Raw genomic sequence first — 27,713 nt, 5'->3', positions numbered from 1 at the left:
CTAATTCACGGTCACACCCAAGTCTGATTTTGAAATTCCTCCAAAGTTCTCCACCTCATAATAAGGGAGTAACTCACGCAAGCTGCAAGGAACAATTAATGCTATGATTCCTGGAACATTCCAAATTAAAAAAGTGATGTTTACTGGTTAGTAACTTCTTGGCTTGATGTTCATTTTAGTTGATTTCATTAATATTCATGTTTACCTGAATGCAATAATACATGGCAGGTAAAGAACCAGAGGGAAATTGTAATAAATGTCAAATAATACTGCATAATACTGCACAGCGCACAAAGCAACCAGGCTTTATAATTAATCATACAAACTCATGGCATTGCAGATAAATATGTGTGCAATGCTTTAGGACAGGGTGCAAATTATTTCTGAAACATCTATTTCATCATCCAATCCAGCTAAAATTATAATGAAGAAATAGAAAAGTAGAAAAAGACAGAATAGAATGAACAGAATGAAAAAGTAAAAAAATGATACCCAATGAGGGAGTGAAAGATAGAAAGAGTGAGAGAGTGATAGAGAGAGAGAGGGAGAGAAACAGACAGAGAGAGAGACAGAGACAGGGAGAGGGAGAGAAAGAGAGAGATAGATGAATACAAATCCAATTGTACAGGTTACCGAGAAATGTGAAATCGTAGCTTGGAGGCAGACACCGATTCAGTAACACCTTCTACAAAAGAGCTCGCCGCTCAAATCTGATTTTGCCATCTCGCCTCGGCCTCTTCGGCTCTCCTCAGGCGGAGAAACCTCGGAGGGTAGAAAATTATCCCCCCTCCACCACCAGCATCCATGTATGGGCTCGCTGGTGAATCAATGGAATGAGGTATGATACTCATCGTCATGGATACTTGTAATGGGTCTTCCGTTTTTCCTCCTCTATTCATCTTTTCCCGAGTTTAAACACCTCTAAATGCATCCATGCATCTCAGCATTGATGCATCTTCCATTTCTTGTTCACAATTTTATTCCGGCATCGATTTTCTTCCTAATGTGCCTTTCTTTCTCGTTTCTTGCTCTTGCTTACTGATACATGACTCATGTATTTGAACAAGATTTTCTGTCTACCCAGAATTTTGTCACCCTGTATTATGTAGGTGATCCAATTTTCATATCTCTGTCTTCCGTTTCATGTTTACCGACACTTCTATATATTTTGAATCATACTGTTAGTCATAATATTTGGGAACTTCTTCTCTCTTAAAAATTCCTTTGCTTGCCCATTTAGAGGGTTTCAAATCGGCAGGGCTGTTTTTATAGGATGTGCATACTTCAAAATATACAGTTTTTATCTTCAAATATATCTCCTATTTGCAGCTTTCAGAGTCGAACAGAAACACCTACATTCTTGAATTATGTTTCAGTATGATATCAGTGTATTGGGAAATAGTAGTGACCGTGACCCTCAAAGTAGTCTATATTTGTATATTTTAGTGTAATCATTATCTTGTAATTTCCACGGTAAGTTTGGGATGAAACCATCAGAGTCACTATATAATTACCATCTTTGAATCGAAGAAAACATTTGTAAATGAAATACATCTTTTGCTCTTACTCTGTCCCTTCACTGTGTATGAGTGTGTCGACCTGTTTGCGTGTACCTGGCATGCATTAGTTATATTCTCTTTCAATATACTTCAAAATGTGTGCCCTAGCTCTGTCTGCAGTAGAAACCGATATCCATTCGCCTTGTGGCAAAACAAGAAAGTTAATCGTTGGGGCTGCGAAATTCACACTATCCCCATGAATGGAGCGATACTGTTACCCAGAACTGTTGACATCCTGTGGAGTTGCGACTGCCTGCGAAGCAAATGTACAAAGAAATCAGGCCAGAGATGTTATTACTCTTACTTTTCGAGAAATTGAAGGAAAAAATGGCTCACTTTTTCAAAAAGTTTACCTTGCATATCTTCTCATTTCCTCACAAAAGAACCCACAAACATCGTCCGTTGGAGTCAGGATTTTTCGTATTGATCAGACGTGTTCTTGATACCATGTTTCTAAAATGAAATGAGATTTGCGGTTGGGCAAGGGCTGTAAGCGGAGAACAATGGAAGTGTCTGGGGTACGTGCTGAACAGACCGGTCTCGATTTCCACCCACTAAGCACGGCAAACATGAAATTCTCTCTTCCCGGTCACGTCTTCCTGATGAAGACTGGGGAAATTATTATCCTTCATCAAACGCAAGTGGCAGGCATTCCATATTTAGCTACGTTGATTCTCATGGATGAAATAGATCATGTCTATTACCTCAAATCCTTCTTTTTAATGAAAATCATTGTCAAACATCATTGCTATAATCTAGTTTCAGATGAATTTGTTGCTTTCAGAAGTCAAACAGAAAATGTGGTTTTGCAGACATGTGTCTTCTTTTCTTTGCCTATAAAACCTCCTCATGCTCGTTACTCTTTTCAGTTACCTTCTTTTGCACAGGAAAAAGAATGAAAATGTATAGCCATAATTATACATAAACATACACTATCTTTAATCTTGATAGATGTTTTTGTCATTTTTGACATGGAATTATGATCAAGATGTATGATACATTAAAGAATTCTGATAAATGTATGTTGTTAGATTTACTTGTATGACTCATCCAAGAGGTATTAAACTGTGACACAATGATAAGCCATTCTGTTGAATAAAGATATTATTACTAGATAATTGATAGTTCTATTGCTATTTTTTTGACAGGTAATGAGAACCATGAGGCATTGTGTGAAGTGGAACCGCTTTGTCCAGCGAAGTGTGAGTGCACCTCTAAGTCAGTGGATTGCAGGAACAGAGGACTCACCGAGTTGCCCTTCACCTTCCCCTATCATATGATGGAACTGTAAGTACTTCTTTCTTTATCTTTTCACATATGTGTAATTTTTTATTTTTTATTCATTCAATTGTTTGTTTGTTTGTTTGTTTGTTTGTTTGTTTGTTTCTTCCTTCCTTCCTTCCTTCCTTCCTTCCTTTCTTCATTCATTCATCCATTCATCCATCCATCCGTCCATCCATCCATCCATCCATCCGTCCATCCATCCATCCATCCATCCGTCCATCCATCCATCCATCCATCCGTCCATCCATCCATCCATCCATCCATCCATCCATCCATTCACCCACCCACCCTTCCATCCCTCCCTCCCTCCCTCCCTCCCTTCCTCCCTCCACCCACCCACCCACCCATCCCTCCCTCCATCCACCCACCCATCCATCCCTCCCTCCATCCACCCCTCCATCATCATTCTTTCATTCATTCATTCATTAATTTCTAGTTATCAAATGCATGTTTCATCTGCTTGAAGCGAGAAACAAGATATTGACTGCTTAGAGCCAAAAGGGCATTAATTAACTCTTTGTAAAATCATATGAGATAATGCCTGTTGGCTCCAAAGAGACATCACCCTTGTCCCTTTAACATTGGCCTTCAGCAGATAGATTCATCATCCATCTATCAATGGCCAGAAGGGCATAAAACTTGTATGATATTTTGTTGGGTACTGAAGAGTTACACCCTTCTGGCTCTCAGAGGGGCAACATCATTTAAGATATTGTGTAATAATAATAATAATAATAACCTTAATTAAAGTCCACTCCAAATTTTATTGAACCGAACCAGAAATTCTTTTTGCCCAATTGATTGTGAGCCCGGCAGCCACTGAGCAGCGCCAGATCGACGTTTCTCTATCCCTTATTGTTGGACGCCAAACAAGGTAGCAACAACTCCCATCTTTTAACGTCTTTTGGTATGACGTGACCGGGTTTCGAACCCACGACCTCCTGCTTGTGAGGCGGACGCTCTACTGACTGAGCCAACACAGCGGTTGTAAATACTGCTGATGGAAAGAATAAATACAAAAAGATGCATAATGTTATATCATGGACCACCTGTAGAATTATGTATAAATAATGTTTCTGGCATGAACCGCCTTGCAGGGTTAATTGGCAGGGATTGGCTCTAGTGTTTCATTAACATCTTTTGACAAGATATTGTTCAAATACTTTTTCCAAGAACACAATTCTTCCATTACCAAGAACAGCTAGAAATTTCCTGCACTTGTGAACTTGATCCGTCATGAATATTACGAAGGAAACGAATGTGTGAACAGAAAACAGGATTGGAGAAATAATAAATGTAAAACTTGATTTTGTTATGATGTAGACATATTTGTTAGAGTCTTTGTATACCTGGAGCTCACCTGAGAATTCCAAACACCAGGTGTGGTTTGAACAACTGTGAAAACATTTGAACAAGCCCCCAAAATATTTCCTCTTCATTCTTTTCAAGGGAGCAGTGATATTCCTGGGAATTAGACGATTTGGAGGAAAATACAAATCGTAAGATTAGCACAAGGCAAATTGATTGAAATCCACCAAAAATTATAGGAAAGGGAATTGTCTTGAATCTTGTTGTAGTGGAAAAGCTGAGCAAAGTCAGTCAATATCGAAAATTCTCTTGAATTTGTTAAGAAATGAGAAGGACTGGGGAACAACTGTTGACAAGTCACAGGCAAAGTGTTTGGCCGTGAACTTGAGTGCCTGTTTGCTCGGTGTGTATATAATTTTGGTAAGAGCAAATTGGTTTTGATATCCCAGAAGGAAATGGCAATATTGGGTAAGAATAGAGAGAAAGGAGGGTTGTTCTTTGTTTCCACAAGGCAAACTTGCACCTGTCCCTCCAAACAGCATGTGTACCCTCGGCCGGTGGGTGGGACTTCCAAGTTGCCACAGTTGCGATTGGGGTTGGTGCGGAAGCGCTTATGGATTCTCCCATCTATCCTGTCAAACTTGACACTCATGTTCTTCCATCATTTCTAATTGAAACTGTGGGGAACAGCAGTGTGAGCTAGGCAACCGTCTTTCCTAGAAGTGTGACAGAGCGAAAAAGAGGAAAAGATCCCGGAATGATGTAGGAAGTTTTGATATGTGAAAAGTAATCAACTTTGACAAAAGATGACCGAAAACACAGTTGACACAATCAGCATGTTAGTAGTCTGATTTTGAAACTAGCTTCATCATTTTAGAAAGAATTCAAACAAGTTGACAATTGGAGAATCATATGAAGGGGTGGGGGCTGTTAACAAGAGTACCCTAGAAGTTTGGTTCCGAAAGTATGAGTGACAATCAAAAGTACAAATTATTCATAGCGTCACTACATGAACTATGACATCACTCCTCATTTCCATCAGTTTAAAGGAAAACCCACCTGATTTTATGAAGGTATAAAATATCATTTATATTTTTAGAAGAAATATTTAGTGTTCTGTAACTTCTGTTTAGCACCGTGGGTGTGTACTTACAAGGCAGCAAAGAGAAGTCTCAATGAGGATGTGTATGATGTAATGAATATTGTAATGAGTTGACTTCAAAGCATGTTTATGAATATGGAGCAGATGATGTATTAGAGGACTTCCAAAGAATAAATCTCCATTTTTTGGGGGATAAATAATATAGCATAATGTCATAGTTTTCACTATTTCCCCTCAAATTTATCCCTGTAATGTAACTGTAACGTAAAGTTACACCATGGCTTGTCATAGATGAGCAACGCCAAAAAATGTATTCCCAAGTTGATGTTGAACATTACATTATAATGTGATAGTTTTTACGATTTCCTGCATTCATCATCCTCTTATGTAAGTGACTCACATGTTGGCTTGTCAGTATAAAACTTGGAAGGTTCATCATTTGTATCATCAACAGCAGCATATTGAATCATAGAAATCAATTTCCTAGAAGTGTTAGCAACATATGGGGTCAAGACACTTTGTTATTTCAACTCTGATTAAAGTCATAGAAATATTTTCTTAGCAGGATAACATTTTATCGAGAATTGTTGAACTGTGACATTGTGTTCATAAAAAGATGTTATGCAGCTCTCTTAAAGAAAAGAAAAGAAAAGACAAATTGTCAAAATGGCACACTTTGATTTTATGTATTTTTTTTCTTCTTTCTGTTTATGTTTTTTTTTCTGAATTTTTAATTTTTAACTTTAATTTAACAATGAAGCAAAAAAAAAAAAAAAAAAGGAAACATTTTAGTCTTGATATTTTAAAAAAAACCTTTGAAAGGGTTAAAATATTTTATAAGGAATTCTGTTTTTTGTATGAGGAAATACATTACATATGCACAATACGTCTAGAGAAAATGCTAAAACATTAAATATTTTGCAATTTTACCCTCGTGACAAGAAAAGGATCCCCATTGTTTTAAAATAGCGTGTTGGACGCTGTCCCAGTCGCTTGATGTAATTTCCTGTTCGCTTCATGATGTTTTATCATGATCTATATTTCCAGGATCGGCTTTGTCATTTTCTTTCAAATGCTGAAAGAGCAGAAAAGCAGTACAGGAAGAATTGAATGGGATTAAGGAATACAGGCTATTTTCGATGTTATGAGTTATGATATCCTTTCATTGGTGACTTCCGTCTTTTGAAGTTTCATTACATCATGCTTTTCAAAGGGAGATTGGAATGTTGGATGAACATGAAGATTCCAATTTCCTCTGCATCGATAAATCTCTACTTTTTTTTAATAATAATCTTTTAAAGAAAAATGAATGAAAAATGATCGACTCTCGACAATTATTTATAGATCCATGGGGAGAGGAGACATTGAAGAAAGAGGGTCAAGTCCAAAAAGTTATTTTGACCTCCTAAACTTGCCCCATCTGTTTCGCCTGGAGCATATCCCCCAAGAAAGAACGCAAATCTGCAAAGAAGGTTTTTTTATCAAATTTGTATAACCCCCCCCCCCCCCAATCACATTTTGATTAATTTTCATAGCCCCGTGATGGGACAGTGCCCCCTATTGCTAGCCCCTCTTTTGTTGCCGATTTTCTCTCTCCGGAGACTGGGAATGTCCAATGTCCAGGGGCACTTCTGACCGTAGGTTTTTATCGGCTTTCACAAGTTTAAAAAAAAAGGAGTAGCGGTCTTTCTCAATGGACTTCAACTCATTGGGGATCAGTGGCTTGGTAGAGTAAAAATTCTCCATTCTTTTTCTTTCTCCAACTTTTCTATCCATCACACGTTCTCTTTCTCTCTCTCTCTTATTCTTTTTTTCTTACACTTCTTTATACAAGGTATGTTTCCTTTTCCTTATTTCTCTTTCACTTATATCACCCATCTCTTCTGTTCTTGTGATCACTTTCTCTCCACTTTTTGTTTGTGTTTCTAGCTCTTCTTTTGTATCCTTCATTCTTCCAAAGTACGGTCTCCTTCTGCCCATTTCTCTTTCTCTACCCACTCTCTCCTACCTTATTTATACTTTTCATTTATAATGCTTGGAGCACTCACTGCCTTACTTACCTTAATGTTTATTCTCCGTCTCCTCCTCTCCCTCCTTTCTCCTTCTTTTCTCCCTTCCTCTCTTTACACCCCCCTGACTCTCTCTCTCTCTCTCTCTCTCTCTCTCTCCTTCTCTTTCTCTATCTCCCTCTCTCCCTCTCTACCTCTCTACCTCCATTTCCGCTCATAAAATCTCTTTAAAAAAGTTCATTCACTCCAATCGCTCCTATTTATTTCTCCCTGGTGCCAGACTGCTTTTATTTCTCTCTGACCCACTTGTTAGTGCAACAGAAGCCTGGCATTTTTAACTGATGAAGTCTACTAATTTATGTGACAGTTTCCCCTTTTTTTTCAAAAGGGGGGGGGGGGGGGGAAGGCTGTTCCTTGTACTATCTTTCTTAAAATGTAAATTGAGTGCTATTGCAAATCATGTATGGGAGTTATGCATGTATAGACGTTGATGTTTATGGCTTTGTAGGGAATATTAGAAGAAAAAATTGTCAACAGAAATTGTTTGATGAATACTTCATTTTCCTTCTTTGTTCAGTGAAGATCTATCTTGCTATAAAAAAGTTCAGATTCATGATGTAAATTTGTATTCTGGATGATGTTTCCTCTTACATTGTAGGCCTATGGACAAGCAATAAATTAAAAAATATGCACTTCAAACAAATTAAGTAATAAAACAGTTCTCTAATACATGTAGCAAACCAAAAAATCAGAGCCTCAGAAAAAGTTTGAGGTTAGATTTTAAAGTACTATGATTAACTTTGAAATTTCAAATAGACTAATAGAGCTATAGATTACATGAAAATTGACAGGTCAACTGCCATCAAAATATCACGTCAAATCAGCAAACCTAAGTGAAGGTATATTGGCTTCGTACTCTGTTACAGTGTCTTTTGACAGCAAAAATTGAATACAAAGTAGCGAAGAGAGAAGTGGAATCTTTCGAAATTCATGGGAGTAAACTTGGATCAGATAAGAAGTGTGACATCTAGACAAGTATGTGACCTCAGCATAGTTTCTGCCCTTGCCTTCAGTGGAGCTGAGCTGAGTGAAATTGAAAACAATGTTGTGTATATTATCAGGGTCGTAGGTCAAACTCCCCCAAGCTATGGTCAAGTGAGAGAACATCTTAGATGTCACTTTCTGGTGTCTGAACTTGGAGTGATGTTTCTATTTACGGGAGGAAGGTTGGATTATTTGTCCATCTCTCCTTCATTTTTCTTGCTTGTCATTTCTGCTTCATCAACCACTGGTCTTTGAAATAGTCTTTCATCCGTCTTTTCATTTTCCTTCAAGTGTTTTGCACTGTAAGACATTTCCTCTTTGTTTTGTTGGCTTTTTGTTGTTGCTGATTAAAGCCTCTACCCTATCAATTAATTGTGGAATTCATTTTGTATTCTATTTCTCACTCTTCTGCCTTTATCTTTCACCTCATGTCTCAGGTTTGAACACTCTCCTTGATCTATCTCTCTTTGTTTCTCTCTCCAAGACACTTTCATCTTTCTCTCACTCGTTCTTGTTTTGCACATAATTAATTAATTTACTTGTTTTTTATTGTCTTTAAATAGTTAGAAGGGCATTAATTTAATGCTCTTGTGGCTCTAAGGAGACAATATGTCCACCTTTCCTTTCTTTTATCTTTTTTTTTTTTGTACCTTTCTTTATTCATCCCTCCCTCCTACTCCCCCCCCCCCCCTGTGCCCTTTATCTGAACTTCATCAGTTTTGTCATCTACTGGAGATGTGTAACTTGTATTTATTAGGCTCTAATGATGTCAAGAGAGGTCAATGACCTCGAGTGACATGTCTTAGGGTGAGGTATTGTATCTAGAGCTTCAACAGTTTCAATTGGTCTGCTCAAGGAAATAACCAATTATGAGGTCAAATTGAAAACACTCCTCCAAACTGCCTCTTTGTTTATTCTCTTTTGTAAGGTTATATTCAAAGGTCATATTAAAAGGTCTTAATGGAAGGAATTATTTGTGTTGCTACCTGTTAAGACGGCATTAAGTCATATTCATATTTCCAGCTAATATTTAGCTTGGCAGTTGTGGCTTTATTTATAGGAACAAATATGAAGTTGAGAATAGAAAAGTGGGAGAAATGTAAAATGGGTATTTATAATTGTACAGGTACCACAAGTAGGGGTTGCACTAGCAGTAGTAGATGTTGAGTTACTAGTGGAAGAAAAATGGACATAGGAGTTAGAGGAGATATGAAAGGAAGTTTCAGAAAAAAAGATAGTATGAAGAGGAGAGAGGGTAAAAAGACTTAGGATTTGAAATTTATAAGCAAAACAGGCAGTGATGAGAAATCTTGTAATGGTAAAAATTCTTAATTTGTTTAATAATCAAGATTATTATATTTTTTCCTTCTTCTTCTGATGATTCATTAACTCAAAGAACATTGACTATTTTCTGCAGTTGTGTTCAGTTATAATACATTTCATAAGAACATTATCTGGCTTGAGGTTCACATGAACTGTAAATGTATCAGTAAATGTGCCAACTCATAAAACAGGAAAGTTGAGATAAACGCATTAGACTTTTAGAGCAAACGTGACATGTTTTCTCTCAGAGGCAATACGATCAGACAATAGTACATGATATGACACTTTTTCAAATCACATGTTGTTGTGTAAGGTATCTGTTGTGTTTGTTGTGATTCAAGAGTAGAACTTCTAGGGAATTCTTGCCTAATGTTTTGCTATCATTATCATTATCATCTGATGTCAATCATTGAAACCTTGATGCTCTCGTAGGCCAACTGAAAATTATCCTGCCAAGACTTTTTGTCCTGGGGGTAAATGTAATGATGATTTCATGCTTGAAGTATTCTGGCGAGATTTTATCCTTCGATTTTGTTTTAAGAAACAAATTTGAAATGGCTCATGTTACAGATCTTATCATATTGTGTTTACCTTTTTATTTGACAACATGTCAAATTACACTGGAACGGCATGGAGAGACTCATATATAATTGTAATAAATCGACCTTTTTTTTGTTCATTTTATTGTGAGATTGGATGATAATTAAAAGTGATATGTTTATCCTTTTCTCCTGACACTTTCCCTCAAAATATCCATCCTTTGAAATATCAAGGAAAGAAACTTTAAAGTTACAAATGATTTTTGCTGTCCTAAAGTAATTATTGACAAATTCAACATCTATAATCAGTTATAAAAATGCATCCTGGTAGATGCCTAGCTTTTCTGAGCAGATCATAGCAGATCATAATATCGGTGATTAGTTCCATAAAAAAGAGTGGCATTAAATGCTTTTCTCATGAGACAAACAAAATCCAAAGAAATCCTTGCTGCCGTTTCCAACATGTCACTCCAAATCTCTGCTCCTGTTCCGTAAACCCCGATGAGAAACTTCGCCGAAATCCAAGACCTGTGGGCTCGACTGCTCACTCCACACCGCCATGGCTTTATCTCTATCTGCAGACGGCCAATTACATGCTTCATAGATCCTACCAATTGCTGGTTTGTTTGTGGCCCAATTGCGCCTGGCTTTGCATGGAAGATCATGAAAAGACAATTAAAAGCCAGAATAATTTCTTGTCGATTGACTTGGTCTATATCTTGAGTGCTCTGAAGAAGACTGGCGTTTTCTTCGTAGCTCTCACACAGCCATGGTGCATACTGTATGTAACATTTCAATGTAACGGACATTTATATGTGTCTTAATGATCCTTTCATAAGTGGTGACACTTTTTGTATAGTATGTAAATTTTTGTGTATGGTAAATTCTTGTATAAAATGGTAACATCTGACTCCTGTATATGTTCTGTTTTTTGTTCTTTGCTGTATACCTGCAAGTTTGAAAACGTTGATTTATTTATTGCCTGACATCAAGATTATATTAATTTCCACTTTGTACTTTCCACATATATTTGTAGTTATGTCATAAAGGGAGAATGTAGGAATTAATTATGTTTTAATTAATTGGAGTAATAATTGAGAACATTATGTCAAGTGTTGTCTTACATTACTGAACATCATTTTGGGCTTTAAATATTGCTCCTATCTGTATGCATTTTCCTAAAATTCAATGGGCAATATTTAGATTGCATTTGGAGTGATGATTTTAGTTGATAAAACGTTTGAAATGAGTTTCACTTTTTTTGTTGAAATTGTCTTTTTAAACTTCTCTCATAGTCATACATTAGCACACAAACCCTTTCAATTTTCAATTTTTTTAGTAAAATAACCCGGGAATCAAGCATTGCATTGGAGATACCAAATGGAAAACAAAATGGGTGGGGGAGGGGGGGGGGGGGGAGATGGTGAACAAAAATTGTGTTGAGGTAAGGATGTATTTATAATATAAGGGGGTCATTGTCACCAATAGTTCCTAATGGCTGGGAAACCATTTCCTGACCACCTCTGTTCTTAAAACTACCAAATTAACCAACAACCCCCAAGCAATATATCATCTTCAAGGAGGCCCTAGACCAAAGTCTGAAAACTCTCTGGGATATATTATCCCCATGTGGATCATTATGAGGTGGGACCAAGGTCAGGTCCAATACCAATTCTCATAAAATGTCCTGTTTTCATCAGCTCGAGTTTGCCAAATAACCGGCTATTTTCGTACTTGAGATATTATCCAGAAGCTCGAAATTACGTCCTCACCAGACCGATACGTTCATTACAAACTAGTTCAGACGGGCGCAAATTAGCCCGCTATTTACCAAATAGCACAATTTTTTGAAAACAAGACCAAAATTTCTTGGGATATTTTCCCGACCAAATATCACGCTAACTGCATCTGCGGGCTGATGAAGACAGAAATTAACTGCCTAATTTGGGAACAGGATAGTTGGAATAGCGGGTTATTTGGCAAATTCGAGCTGATGAAAACAGGCCTAATTTGGTGCTTGCAAGGATCAAAGTACTTTGATGAAAGAGAAAGTGAACGATGTGGAGTACTGGGAAAATGTCAAAACTGTTGTATTTTTTATAACTTAAATCTACACTCGCTTTTCTCTCCTTGATTAATCACAGTCTTGAAATATCCTGATTCTGTTATGCAATTTTAACCTGACTATATATTTTTAATTATAGTTAAAATACCATGTTACCACATAAAGCAATAATATTGATTTATTTTCAGTCAGTGGCCATTTTAAGGTAGATACACCTTTACTTCTTGTTATGCAAATTTAGTCACACTTTATAGAGGATGAACTTAAAATGTCTAAAATGCATGTACCCGGTATATGAAATCTTGCTTTCGTTGAATTAGTATGGATTGGATAAGATTCTAACATTTGACTTGAGATATCTTTCTTTGGAAATTATTGATGGGGTGATGGCAAGATAAGTTGTCACATAAAGTCAAGAAAGCTAAGTTCCCCCAATTGCATTTGCCCAAAAAACATACGGACCCCCTCTTTCTTTCTTTCTTTCTTTGCTCACATGAGAAGTATCTTATTTATTGAAATTCATGCCCCTAAACCAACTCTTAATCCCGATAGAAAATTGATATTAATCAAATCAAGTTGATATATCCTAATCCAATATGAATTATGACCCCTTTGTAAGCCTCAGTTGTTGTTCTTGCCCATTGTCTGTGCATTTAAGCTATCTGCTTTCTAAATCTTATTACGGCGGTCTGCTCAAACGGTTCTCTCGTCGGCTTAGCCTGGATCCCAGCGAATTTCTTCAAATGTCGCTTGGGGATGCTAATGAAACATGTCTTTCAAGTCTTAGAAAACGTTTCTTTTGACATTCTTTTGTTCCAATTGCATTTGTGGGGTGCAGAAGTAGGGTTGTGTATGCATGCTCAGGATCATAATGGATCTTTGCAGATTGGATTTATATCATAATATAAGCAAGGAATTACAGTTTCAAATTCAAGTGGGGATATGCTGTTGCGATAATCTGGATATAAAGCGCTTAATACAGAATACTGCTTCTAAGCATTTAAAAGATATTATTACCCCTGTCATCAGATTCAATCATGCACAATTTGCACCATCTCCACTCCCCGGGGAGTATTCCTACCATAAGGTCGCCGAAAGGGCATTTGGCAATTAATTACTATTAATACAAAGGCTTTTGTCATCCTGCCAGGCCCCCATTTCTCTCCTGGGTACGGAGTGGCAAATATAGATTAATGCCTTGCCTGGGCATGAGCATGAGAGCTGTGTTGAGGATTGAACCCATGACCTTTGCGTTTCAAGTCAAGTGCTTAAACCACTCGACTACGACACCTCTACATGTGAAGAGGTTGTTATGAAATATAAAATGCTTGCCTATATTGCATCTGAATTCAATTTTTACATTTCATTAACAAGGGAATGCAATCCTACAGACGTGGACTCGTCTTTTATGTCAGGTGGAGAGAGAAAAAGCATGCATTTTATTTGAAAATAGACAGAGAGATAGTTGTAACAGAACCGTAAAAATAGAGAGACAGAGAGGTAGTAGTATGAACAATTAGTACATGAACACATCATGGAACCATGCACATCATACATCATACATAGCAGTAGCATAATAATGTCAAGGGCTATTACTCGTCAGGAAACAAATTAATTCTTTTCGATTGATCTACCATTGTCCTGCAACTGACATTGATTTCAATGCTGAAACTCAAGGCTGATTCACTGATGCCCAGTAGGGGGAAAAAATGCAGTAAAAATTCACTTTGTTCTTACGACAATGGATAATACCACGTCGCGCCTAATGGAGATTGATACTCTTAATCAGATGAAATTATAAATGACAGTTCCGTTGTGGACAAATGGGGATGGAGGATCATAAATGGCATCGTTATGGGGGGAAATGGGAGAAATTTGACAATAGCAGAGCAATCTGACTAGGTATCATGTCTCTAGCCGTGCAGTCTGACTAAAATGGGATCTCATGTCTATCTTCATGAATGGACCATTTATTAGGGGAGTAATCAAAGTCATATCTGTCTCAATTTGGTGGCAGATTTTGACATTGTGAAGCCTCCATTTTGCAAATGAAGATGACCTAATTTCATATATTTTTGCCTAGGCTAAATTCTGATTGAGCTTATAAGCTATGCAAGGTCTTACCCACGGTCATTGACATTAAGTTTATTCATAGTATTTTGTATGTACATAGATGTATTGCAGTGTTTTTATTGGCATTCTCATTTTTTTTTTTGCCATGTGTTTATGTTGCATTTCACTGGTAAATCTATTAGAAAGTGAAATGAAATATATATGCCTGTGACAAATCTTAATGGGGAAAGCAGTGATGTTCACTTTCATTCTATATCTACATAATACCAAATAATGTTTAATGTACATATCATATAAACATAATCCCTATTGCACACACACAAAAATCACAAAATATGAATAGAATTGGAAATAAATTCAGGGAAATCTTTTATTTGTCTCCTTTGAGGAAATGATCATAACATATATTTTCGTTTCACATTCTTGTACACATTTTCTTGACTTTTTTTTCTAGTTGTAGCTTCAAGTTACTAACCGAAGATATGGATACTGCACAACACATGATTTATCACATGCAACTTCATGTTAAAAATCCCCTGGCATCTCGAGGAGAAAATTTTACACTTTTGTTTAAAAAATCTGGCTTTCTTTTGTGAGAAGGGGGCGAAATCGTGCCAATGTTTTTCCACAAAACCCAAATGTTTTCATATTTCAGCGGAAAAATATTGACATTCAGCTTTTGACGACAGCCCCTCGAGCCATTCCCAAAGTAATTCTACAGCACATTTCTGCCTGGTTGTTAGTCCGTTGGAGCCGGCTATTTTCTCTCTTATGTTTTAGAAACATTCTACGGTAGGCAAAACCGACCACAGTTTCTGTATGCTCTCCTTTAGAGAGGAACACAAAAAATGGTATGATTTCAAAAACAGAGAGCACCCTGAGCTGTTTTCAATTATTCATTTTTTTGAGTCTAATCCATCACCGGAGGAAAAAATACCAATGTTAGCAACTGTTAGATATTTTCATAAGCATGTCTTGTAACAGTGCATATAAAAAAACATGCTCAATAGTGTGTGTGTGGGTGTGGGTGGGAGGGGGGGGGGAGGGGGGATGGGGTAGCGTAAAGGTTTACAATTTCGAACTCTTTAAGTGAAATTTAAACTTGAACCTGAGATGAATACCTGGAAAAGTTGTCACGTAAATGTGGTTTCCTACTTTCAACCCTGACCTGATATCCCGTGGAGTTGTTGATTACTCCTGCGGAGTTCACAACAACTCATGAGATAAATATAAAGTATCTACAGAAGAATGGATGATCCATAATAGTATTTTTTCTCTTGTGTTACATTTGTAACTTGTATGTCAATATGCCAAGTTTTCTTTGAGCAGTATACAATTTCTCAGAAAATTATCTTATCATTCATTAAAAAAATACCTGTAGGTTTGATATATCAATAATGAACTGCATAAAGTAAATCATGTAAACAGTTCTCTCAATTAGTTGATGATAATAAGTGATGTATGTTTTTCTATATATTGTGGAGCGCCAGGAGTGCACAAGTCCGACAGACATGAGCGGTATACAAGAACCCACCATCATTATTTAAAAAAATATTTTTTCTTCATGAATTTATGTTATTCTGTACCCCATCTGTTCTTTATGTTCCTCCCTATCTCTTTCAAATTCTGTTCATGTACTATTTCTTCCTTCTCTTCAGCTTCTTCATTCTTCTCTCTCCCAATTTCTTCCCCCCCCCTTTTTTGTTTTTCTCTCTCTCTCTCTCTCCTACCACATTGCTACTCTTGTGTTCAACTTTTATACCCTTCACATCCCTTGGAAGTTTACTCTGCTCTCATAATGCTGAATCACACCTGTCAATCCCAACACCAGTGTGTACACAGAAGCAGTCTCCACAGATCGTAGCCTTTGTATAGCGAGAGTTGAGACAAGTTCAGCAGGGAATATTCATAGGAAAGGGGGGCTATATAGTCCACCCCAACTCTCCATCCATCAGATCTAAGAATAAAGCAAATTGTTTGATGGTTTATGACAAGTTTTTTGTTAGCTTATTAAACAGAAGAGGAAGGCAACCTCAATCATATATTTCTAACCCTTCACCTGTTAAACAATCTAGGTGTATATCTTGGCAGAGCAAAACTTTTATGAATGTAGAGGTGTTTTGGTAGCCTTTGAGAGGAGTTTAAAGAACAATGTGGCAACTCTTAACCAGTGCATTTTCTTGTTGCAATCCACGTTCTTAATATACGGACGAGTCACGCAATGGCTGTAGAGGGTTCAATGGCCACTTGTGCATGGGCCCTGCTATAGATTTGATTGAAAACTATCTGAATTTTCCTTTACATAATTCTAGAAAAAACTATTTAAAATTGAAAGAAATACAGATTTGACCACTTACGAGTAAACTTCTGTTTGTGCTTTGAAGGAAGGGTAAAATGACATATTCCTTCATAATTCATTATTATATTATTGAATTGAATCAAATTGAAATGGTATTTATTATAAAATCCACATGGTAGTCCAAGGGCAGAATTGCATGGAGTTTACAAAGTAAGATTAAAAAAAAAATAGTTATACAATAATATTTAGGAGAGAGAGAGAGAGAGATCAAATCAAATTATACAAACAGTATCAGTGGTGCTTAGAGATTATGTTTTCTAAGATGCTACTTTCCAAATTGTACCATCTTTTGCAGGATTCTAGTTTTGGAATCATACATTGATATAGTTTTACTTGCAATTTTTACACTTGAAGTTGAATCTTTTGTTATTTTTCATTTTTATATCTTTCAGACGACTGGAGCAGAACTATATCACAGAGATTCCGCCAAGGGCTTTCTCACCTTACAAGAAACTGAAGAGGATGTAAGTATGAAGGACACAAAATATAATAATTATGATGATGATAGTAATTACAATAATAATGATAATAATAGTAATAGTAATACTGGTTTTTTAAAGAGTGCTTTACCATTAACTGACCAAAGTGCTTACTGTATGATACCAATTAACACCTGGGTGGAGAGGAGCACTGTAGATAAAATGCCTTGCTCAAGGATAACACGTGCCGGTGCAGGGCTCGAACGTACAACCTTTGCATTTCCATACATTCCCATCATAAAAGCTAAAATTGTCATATTATTGGTTTTGATTGCAAAAGCCACTTTACATGATGTATAATAGTGAAGCATGACATTTCAATATTTTTATCCAACTTTACAATGTGGTAAAAATGACAACTTATACTTAAAAACAGATGTGAAACGTCTCTCTAAAGTATATGCCTATACTGTAGTGTACCTAATGAAATATTTTTTATTATGAAAGTTATTTAGTTTTCATAATACTCGAAAAAGTCATGATGTTACATGTACACCTTAATCGTATGAAACAAAATATTTGATAATTAATACATCTTTTTTTTTCTCTCCAAATTTCATTTTCAGAGACTTGAGTAACAATTTAATAGAGACCATTGCAGAAGATGCCTTCAGTGGTTTAAGGACACTCAACTCACTGTAAGTATTTCAAATTGTTTGAATCTGTAATTTCAGTCAATGGATGTGGAAATCTAGTATGAATTGAAAGAAAGAAAGAAAGATTGTTTACAACTACGTTGTATGTTCAATTCAATTTATTTATGTTTCCAACAAAACATTACAAAACAATTATAAACATTTACAACAAATGTAAAAAATACATATTGGAAACAGAGGGGTCCACTAAAAAGCAATGCTTGTACAAGTGTGAACACCTCAAATCATACTTAAGAATAATGAGTAATTAATTTGGAGTCTCGATCCTCACAAGTTGCTCTCCTCTCCATTTAGAACGTATTAAAACTTCTTTTTGCAGATGTAATATTTGAAGCTGATACATTTATCATAGTACTGGCATGGAACCTAGAACAATCTGAGTATTTTTGTTTGTAGTATTGGTCCCCTTTAATGCTTGAAGGCTAGAAAGACTGGCTGCTATTTGATTGATGAAGACAAGAATAATTGGTCCAATGCTATAGAGAGGCAAAAGAACAGGGTGTGAAGAGGAATGCGGAGAGTAATTGGATAATCTCTGTCTATCTGACATTAAATGGCTTAGGTATAAACAGGGGATATATAGGCTATGGAAGGGGATGACATATCCCCTCCCCCTCCTTAATCTGTGCAATGAGAATAAGATGGAGGATGAAACAGGGGAGCGGGGAAAACAAGATCATATGACTCCCCCTTCACTCTGTGTCCTTTTCTCTCCATTTCATCAACCCAATATTTCTATTATTATTACCCCCCCCCCCCCCATGACCCCAGTGTGGCAGTGCCCCTCATTGGCTGGGCCCCTCATTGGCTGGGCCCATGATATGCCTCTGCTAAAATTCATGTTTTAAAGGTAGAAGCATACGCCTACATTATTGGTTGGCAATGGCTTAACTTCTGCCTTGAAATTATATTTATGCGGTGTATTACTGCATTCTGAAATATGAATGTTTCAAGATGCAATAGTTCACAAGACAAATATTTACCAAATTCATGACCATTAACAACATTGGTTTACTTGCAAATTTCAACCAGTCTTGAATGTAGGAAAGCAATAAGAAACTTGCAAGGATATGAAGTTGGTAGCATGTTCAAAGATGTTTACAAACTCTAAACATACAAAAAGTAAAACAAGTACCAGATGTCAGCTACATCTCTACATACAATTATTCAGCTGACCCAGCTATATTGTCAGCATATTAGTTAGTGTGTCATCAAGGCTCTAATGATTAAGCCTTTAATTCCCAACGGCATATGACAGCAGACCACTAGCCAGGTTCTATATAATGGTACATGACACTCCCAATGATGTGCGAAGCCAATGCTGAATAGCTTCAAATCTAACTGCTTGGCCACATGGAGTACTGTGCCAACGGCTGATGATGGACGTTGAAAGTTAGAGGAAAATCTGTGATTCTCACTCTGATATGTGATACGATAATGTACCGAACACATGTATGCGAGGATGCTGCTGATGCCAAATTTGTCTGTTTACTTAGCTGGGAGAGGCTTCGCACATTATATTTGTGCGATTTGTGGATTTATGCATTGAATTATTGATATGATAATGAGAGTGATGGGAGAGTAAGATCAAACGACAAGGACACACTCCCAATTTTTAGTATGCTGTGGAGACTTCTGAAAAATCAATGGAGGCTAATCTCTATCCAACTTTCCAACTTTTTAAAGAAGAGAATATTATGTAAAAAGAAGAGAAAGTAAAATACAAAAGGGTTAAAATGATAGGACAGAGAGGGGGACATATAAACAGACAAAAAAACAAATTTATGGAAATGTGTTTATCAAATCGGATAGAGGGATTTGAAATCATTGTACTTCTCCCTCATTTTCTAGATTCAGTGTCTAATTTGATTTTGCAATTTTCTTTTAGATTAATGTAACTATAAAGAGATGTTCTTCAGAATAATATTAAGTAAAAGATGAAAATGTAGAAAAAATATAGAGAACAGGTTAGATAGAAGGCAAACAGAGGCAGACGAGATAAAAAGATACGATGACAGACAATTATCTACGGTATATCAAATTTATATGGAAATATAAGAGAATTTTACACTCCTTTTTAGTAGGCTTAGTGTGGTAAAAAGATTGCGCAGTGTACAATTGGATATTTCGTCCTTGTTTTCACGAAGTGACGGTAGTGAGGAAAATCGTAACGCAAAGTGAATGCAATTTTTTTTCACTACCGTCTCTTCGTGAAAACAGCGACTATTTGTGCTTTGAAATGAAATATTTCTTTAAACTGGATTGAATTGAAATAGTATAAAATAGCTGAGATGACACGCTGTTAGAGATCAGGAGATCTGTCAAAAGTCGGCAGCTCCCTTACAGAGTATGCATCCGCTTCTTTTGCTGCTACTGAGTGCTATTTTGCTGAAAGAAACCCACAATGCAACAGTCTAACAATTCAACTGCTTTGTGGGAGGTATACTGGGAAGTTTCCCAAGAAGGGGAATTAAAAAAACATTTGTCCACTTGCTTCTGATTGCTAATGAAGAAAATTGTTTTTAATTTTTTTTCTTTAAAACCTTTCTTTACAAATATTTCAGAACAACAAAATTAATAACTACCACAAAAGCTTGAATCAAAACAATGCATGGGCAGGGAAATCCACCTTCCACTGGAGTTCTTACCGAGCTATCAAGGGAGGGAGGGTCACACCCACACCCCTTGCCGACCCCGCCTGTCACAAACTGTGGTAATAGCTGTTGGTATGGGCATGCTGTGAAAAAAGATGGAAAAGAAATTCTATTAGAACAGCAACACAGTTATTGCAGCAGGGAGGCATGGCGGAAGGGAGACCCTTTCTTTTGATTGAGGAGGGCTTGGGGGTCTCTTCAAGCTACTCTAAATGCTTGTTAGCAGGTTAAGGGGGTGATTTTAAAGGGAACCAGTCACACAAACATGCACACACACACTCAAAATCGCTCAGATTTAAGTTTTTTGTTTGTTAGATTCTGATTTACTACATAAGAAATGTCAGCTTCAGATACGTAAAATGTATTTCTTTTATTTTAAAAAGAGAAATTCCACGTTGAAATACACATTCATGTACTCTCTAAATTCATGTTAAGTACTTGTGAGTTGACTACTTGAAGCACTCTCATCGACACACATCTTCTTGAAATCCATCTTGGGTTCAGTGCATCAGGTTTTTATATCCTTTATTTCCTTCATACTCCTTATCGATCCAAAGCATAATGCCAGGTTACCTTTGTTCACTTTTTGATAATAATAATAGAGAATATTTATACAACATAATAATAAATAACAAAGTAGTTGGGCAAATAACAAAAAATATTTTTGGGAAAGTAAACCATTTCACCTATAATTACACCAAAGTAAAACTATTTGACATGACACATTACAAACTCAACAGACACCCATATTTCAACCAACCTCCTAACCAATGTTTTGGTTAATCTTATACACTGTACGCAAATTATTTTTAAGTGATTTGTCTCCTTTTAAAGTACTGTTGCAGTTTCATGAAGGGGTTACAGGGAGCATCGAGGGTGTGGCGTAGGGAAATGTGATTCTGTAGCAAGGCGAAGCGAGTTTCGTTCAGGTTGTTTCTAGCAGGAAATGCATGATGCCGGTGGAGAGATTAAAGTGGATTAAAGATGGTTCCCTTTTTTCTTCTGAAAGTACAGACCCTTATTATGGTGTGTTACAGTAGTTCAAGTGTTAAAACGTAAGGGAGCATATATTACAGGGCATTTTTATCTCCATAAGTTTTGATGCATTTTATCTCCACTCTAAGATTTTGTTAATTTTTCTTTACAACAGCTATTTAAGTTAAATGTCTTTTATAATTTATAAGATGACAACAAAATTTACCATTGCAGACATATTAAGGTAGAATATGGAGTATGATTTGCAAATCTTTAGTTATCTATGAAACGGTTTATTTGAAGCAAAGTTTCATATTGAGTTTACTACAAATCTATATTGTAAAGTTGTTGTTGAGCATAAGTATTGCAAATTCCTGGTTTTTACTCTCTATGTCATTCAAAACAGAGACAATATACATATGAAACATTTTTTTTGTAGCACAGTTTCATATTGACTTTACTCCAGATCTGTACCATAAACTTATTGTTGAGCATACATATTGCAAATTCACAGTTGTACTCTCCATGTAATTCAAAACAGAGGCAATATACATATGAAACGTTATGTTTGTAGCAAAGTTTCATATTGAGTTTACTCCCAATCTATACCATACCATAAAGTTATTGTTGAGCATACGTATTGCAAAATGCAAATTCACAGTTTCCACTCTCCATGTAATTCAGAACGGAGACAATATTTGTCAATTTGTGAGGTCATGCTATTTTAAATGAATTCAAGCTGTGAGATGAACACAAATTCTGATACCTCACCTGGCTGTGCCAGGAAACGAGAAACCCTTGTGTCCTGCAATCTTTCCTCACCTTGTGCAAACAATCCCTCACTGAATAGCAGGACAAGCCAAAAAATACCTGTTTGAACACATCAAAAGGAGAACGTCTTTTTCCTGCATAGCTGGCCCTCAACACCCATGTCCTGCCCAGGTTATCATACCTCTTTGTCTGCAAGGGATATTGGAAACAGCTTCACGAGTTTTGTTTCTAGAAGAGTTGCTCTTATCGTATGTTATAGTGATACGAAGCACTTGTCTTTGAGCTGCTAGTTTCGATTAGGAGTGATCCGTCTTTGGTTTTTACCTTGTTTGAGCACAGCAAAGAGACTTTTTACATGGTTTTGTAAGCAATTGAATTACAGAGTTTTGGTGCAACATTCGTGTACTAGGAATCAACTAGTGAGGTCATATAATTTAATATTGCCAGAAAGGGACTCCCCCTTAAATTGTAAGAGGTGTTTATCAAATGAAGCATATATAGATTCGATACAAAAACTTACTTAGAGCTGCCCTTACTGATAGGGTTACGTGAATATTGCTATTGTCCAAACTTGGTTGTCTTTTTCTTTTCTGCCTCACTGATTTACAAAAAAAGTCTTATGTTTGTTGCTGTTTTAAATATGAATATACTAAAATGAAATCAACTGTCAAATTGTAATTCTTATGTAATCATCAAGCTTTTTCTGCTCTACTTCTATCTCTGTTTCTCTTTTACCTGTCTACTTCAGCAAACTTTTTCTTTTTCATTCTCTACTTGCTCTTTTCCTTCCTTTCTTTTGTATACTAGCATTCATCTATCTATACTAATCATCTTCCGTATTTTAACATGTTTTAACATCTACCATGGATTATATCTTACTATCTTTTGTTTGTCTTCATTCTATGTCCTTCCTAATTGACAAATATAATCCATGTCTCCTTGCTGGACTCTGCAGAATCTTCTCATCACATTTTTCCATAATCCATCCTTATTGTGAATTAAATTTAGTTGTACATATGCTAATGTTTCTCTAATTTTTCTTCCAGAACCCTGTACGGCAACCACATGTCTGATCTACCGGAAGCAATCTTCAGAGATCTTACAGCTCTCCAGCTCCTGCTCCTCAACGCCAACAGGCTGACCTGTATCCGCATCAACCTCTTCAGGGATCTCGTCAAACTTCATCTTCTGTAAGTATAATGATGGTGGTGGTGGTGGTGGTGGTGAGGGTGAGGGTGAGGGTGAGGTTGAGGGAGTGGGTGAGGGTGAGGGTGAGGGTGAGGGTGAGGGTGGTGGTGATGGTGATGGTGATGGTGATTGTGATGGTGATGGTGATGATGATGATGATGGTGATGATGATGGTGATGATGATGATGATGATGATGGTGATGGTGATGATGATGGTGATGGTGATTGTGATGGTGATGGTGATGGTGGCGGGATGAAGATGATCATGGTGATTAGGATAAGTATCTTTATGATGGTGATGGTAGTGATAGTGATGATAATGAGGAGGAGGAGGGGGAGAAGGAGGAGGACGACAACAATGACAATGAAGAAAATGAAGATGAAGAGGAGTTGGAGAAGGAGGAGGAGGAAGAGGACGATCATGCAGAAGAGGAGAGTGATGATGTAGATCATGATGATGATGATTGTTTTCTGAGACTGAATTTGTTTTCTTCTTTTTTTCTTCTCCTCTAGATCTCTTTATGACAACAACATTCGATCTTTGTCAAATGGAACATTTGATTCACTCAGATCTCTTCAAACATTGTAAGTACTCTGTTAACATTATTTCATTCACCTTAATTGTGTTTGTTGCTTCTGTAATACTTGTGATTGTGCATTATATGTGATATGTATGAAGTATAGACCACATATACAACAGTTTATTTGTTGGCTCTTCTGAGATGAGTAATATTACAGATTAAAGTCAGTTTTGTTAACAATGAAACATGATTTATAACAGAATCCATTAAATTATCATTGAAGACTACATTTATACTTTTGTATATTGTGCATTTTCCCACTTATCTGTTGCCTAATATATCTTAATAACATATCTATTTCTGCAATAAATATTATTAATATTCTACTCTTTTATGTATAAAGCACAAAGAAATAGCATTATATATTATTATTATTATTTAGTTTCCTTACTTAAATGAAGTTCCTTGCCTTGTTTCTTAAAATACTTACAAAATCATCCAATGTCTGAAAAAAAGAAGAAACCAAATAAATAGAACACATACTAGAATAGAGAGTCATTCTCACCCACATGTCAACCTATTCAGTGTTACCTGCTGTAAGATTGATTGTAAGGCATGTGAAATGTAGCACCTTTAGTAATCAGAGCTTGTACAATAGATGCTACATGATGGGGGTCGATCCCTCCCACTAACAGAGGAAACCACAAAAGAAGAAGTACATGCCCAGGACATGGGGGAGGTGGAAATATGATTACCTAGAAATTCCCATCCAATTTAGGCAGTAACCTACCAAGATGGGGACAGTAGGGGAAATTATTCTTGTTTGATGTATCATCTGGTTTCCCTCTATACTTTTAGTTTTTTTTGTCCCCCTTTTGAAGAGGCGGACCGTTTGAAAATATACATAGGTTGAGTAGAATAAAAGAAAGAGAACAAAAATAAATCTGGCAACAGGTACATGAATTATTTCGATTTCAGTTTTATATTCAGTAGAATTAGAACTTAAGGAATTTCAGAACAGGACTTTTTAGCAATTCACTTCACAAGATCTGAATGCGGTTGTGAAGTTGCAAAATATTTTAAAGATTTTTTTTCTTTAAACAAAAATGAAGAAATTTGAAATTATATCTGGCATAAATTATCCACTTTAACGAGTCTAAAAAAAAAAAAACCCCATTCATTTGAACTTCTACAAGCTAAACATCAAAAGAATGGCAAAAAGTTCCTTGTATAAACAAAGAGTAAACTTTTATTTGAAATCTAATCTAGACCATAGTTGCTGAGATGTAATCTTAGTTCTTTGGTGACACCAAGAACATGTGAATTATTGATTGATTTTAGTGGAAGCCATCTGCGTGGTGAGCCCACATGGTATCAAAATACTAGAACTTGGAAAGATCTTCGGGAATGGTATTTAGGAAGCAAAACATTGTTCTGAAAACAGGTATAACCACAGGTGTTAGAAAAACTGTTGAATGGAGATCGTTTTCAGTGGAATTTCAGTGGTGTTTCATTTTAGTGGTGTTACATTTCAGTACATTACATATACAAGTATATTTTTCAGTGGTTATTTGAATAATTCAGAGTTTGGTGGTGAAGTAGCAGGGTGTGAAACTAACAACTCTAGAAGTGCATGTCAAGCATTTTACTAGTGTTTTGTTACCCAGTTATCCCCTTAATTTTCCTAAAGATCTTTACTCTGAACATTACACTTTGATATTTCATCACAAGAATATTAATGTTTAGTTTCAAGTGTGTATCTTGAACACATACATTCTGTCCTGATTCAAGATATGTATTTGTATCATACTGCAATTTTCTCATCCATTCACAGAAATTTTTTTATGCCTTCTTATCTTAGTAACAGTTGAATAACTTTGTCTAGAGTTAGGTATCAAATAGTAAAAAGATGCCTGAAGTTTATACAAAAAAAGATGTATGCCCATGAGGAAGGATTGAAATAAATAGGTATAGATGGTATCGAGGAATACCTTCTTCATTATTTAATTTTTAAGATAGCCTTTAGTCTGACATACATCGTGATAGGCTCTTTGGCACCTTAAGAATCCTGACCCCCTGTTTCAGGTCAATCTTTGTAATTGTGCCTGATGTGTTAGGCAGCCGCTATTCAATCCATCGATCAACAAGTCTGCACGTGTAAAATCTGGGTCATATTTCACGCCAGAGCTCGCCCGCTATGCGAGCTAAATCTCTGCCGCATTTGCAACAACAACTCGCTAAGATAAATTCATAAATATTCAGAGTTTCACAGCTCAATCACAGACGCGGGCGCTTTTGGCAAGTAATTTTCTCCTCCTTGCCGGCTTGGCTTTAGAAGGTGCGGCCAGGCGGCCGAGCATTCTTGAGCCGTCAGAAATGGGGCGAGGTATTATAAAAGAAAACATTGGAAAAGTACTGGGATTAAACCCAACTCAGCTGTGTTTAGTGGGACAGTATGGAAAGTTCATTGAATGAAAAATGAGTTTTTAATGGACTCCAATCCAGGCTTTGCAAAACTTTTACTTTGAGTTATATTACTGGTAATCCATCATTCGGGTGCATTATTCCTCTTCTTAGCACATTCAAAGTTTGTCTATAATCCACGCCGTATCATAAGAATCTGACAAATGATGATACTTTCTGATGAAATGTACTCTCTTTTCTAATAAGAAGAAAACTCTGTCCAAGCTCCTTATGTGTCTCCTAATGGAAGTTATATCCCTTCATGCCACAAATCTCCTCTTTATCATTGCCTGTGGAGTACTGACATTTAAAAAATTGTTATTTGATGTAAATCTTGGTATTTGATGTAAATATGGCAGTCCCATCATTAGTCTGTGTATTTATGTTATCTCTTGTCTCTAACATACATGTATCCTTAGGCTCTGGGTAGAATTACCTGGTTTTATCTGTTTCTTATATTTCTTTCTTTTTTCTCTTTGAGATTGTGTGTATTTATACTTGTCTTGAAGTGTCAGCACTATGTTTTTTTCTTTGAAAATATGTGTCTTTATGGTGACAAAAGCAAAAGTCCTTTTCTAATATTTTTCTATAAATCATGGATGCTTGTTAGAGGTATACCCTTGTCACTATAATGAGACTGACACCTGATTCACAAAGGACTGAACAAAAATGCATCACACCGAATGGCTAGACTCGACTGTGTCATTACAAAGACAAGTTGAAGAAATTTCTGAGAAAAAAACTATTATATTCGCAATATTTCCATAAATCACCCTGTTTCATGATCAGTTTTCTTTTTCGAAAGTTTTGTCAAGCAATTCTTCCTCTTAATTTTGTCCTCCTGGAAGTTGTCAATTGAAGAAAGGTGCGACAGACAGGATAGTAGTCTAGACATCTTACTCCCTCACACATCTTCCAACAGGAAAATTAAAAAACATTGAACACCTGTAAAACTTTGGATGAAAATATCGAGAAGGAGTTTACATAATGGGTAGGATTTTGAACCCACTTAGGGAAGACAAACTCATTTCTTTAATGAGAAATATTATTTTTTCTTTTTGATGTATGACGAATGTTGATATTTGTCGTGTTAGGACTTCAGAGCGAAAATGCCATTTTAGAATTTATTTGGCAATTTAATTAAGATATTGAGCAGGTATAAGCAGATGAACTAAATGACAGCCTATTACAGATTTTAAGTAGTATATCTCTTTCTGAGGCAGAGGAAGGGAGACACCAAAAGTGGAGATTAAAACATTATAAAAGTATAATGCCACTCTTACAAACGTCACTGAATTCCATTATATTTTTGAGCAGCTAAGTTATTATTGGAAGATAGAT

At 36.3% G+C, this 27,713-nt stretch overlaps 1 protein-coding gene across 2 annotated transcripts in view; it reads left to right on the top strand.

Moving 5' to 3' along the window:
• LOC105442316 (slit homolog 1 protein) overlaps positions 1 to 27,713 on the top strand; it is an 84,628-nt gene that overhangs the window by 13,967 nt on the left and 42,948 nt on the right. For both annotated transcript variants that reach the window (XM_030985913.1, XM_030985912.1), the window contains exons 5-9: positions 2,708 to 2,846; positions 17,058 to 17,129; positions 17,711 to 17,782; positions 23,247 to 23,390; positions 23,902 to 23,973. In XM_030985913.1, the coding sequence (XP_030841773.1) occupies positions 2,708 to 2,846; positions 17,058 to 17,129; positions 17,711 to 17,782; positions 23,247 to 23,390; positions 23,902 to 23,973 (499 nt within the window). The remainder of the gene's footprint in view (positions 1 to 2,707; positions 2,847 to 17,057; positions 17,130 to 17,710; positions 17,783 to 23,246; positions 23,391 to 23,901; positions 23,974 to 27,713) is intronic.

The sequence above is a fragment of the Strongylocentrotus purpuratus genome, unplaced genomic scaffold, assembly GCF_000002235.5.
Source record: "Strongylocentrotus purpuratus isolate Spur 01 unplaced genomic scaffold, Spur_5.0 spur5_scaffold_15, whole genome shotgun sequence".
NCBI classification, from domain to species: domain Eukaryota; kingdom Metazoa; phylum Echinodermata; class Echinoidea; order Camarodonta; family Strongylocentrotidae; genus Strongylocentrotus; species Strongylocentrotus purpuratus.
The sequence above is the reverse complement of the archived record's forward strand: the minus strand, read 5'-3'. Positions and strand labels throughout refer to the sequence as shown.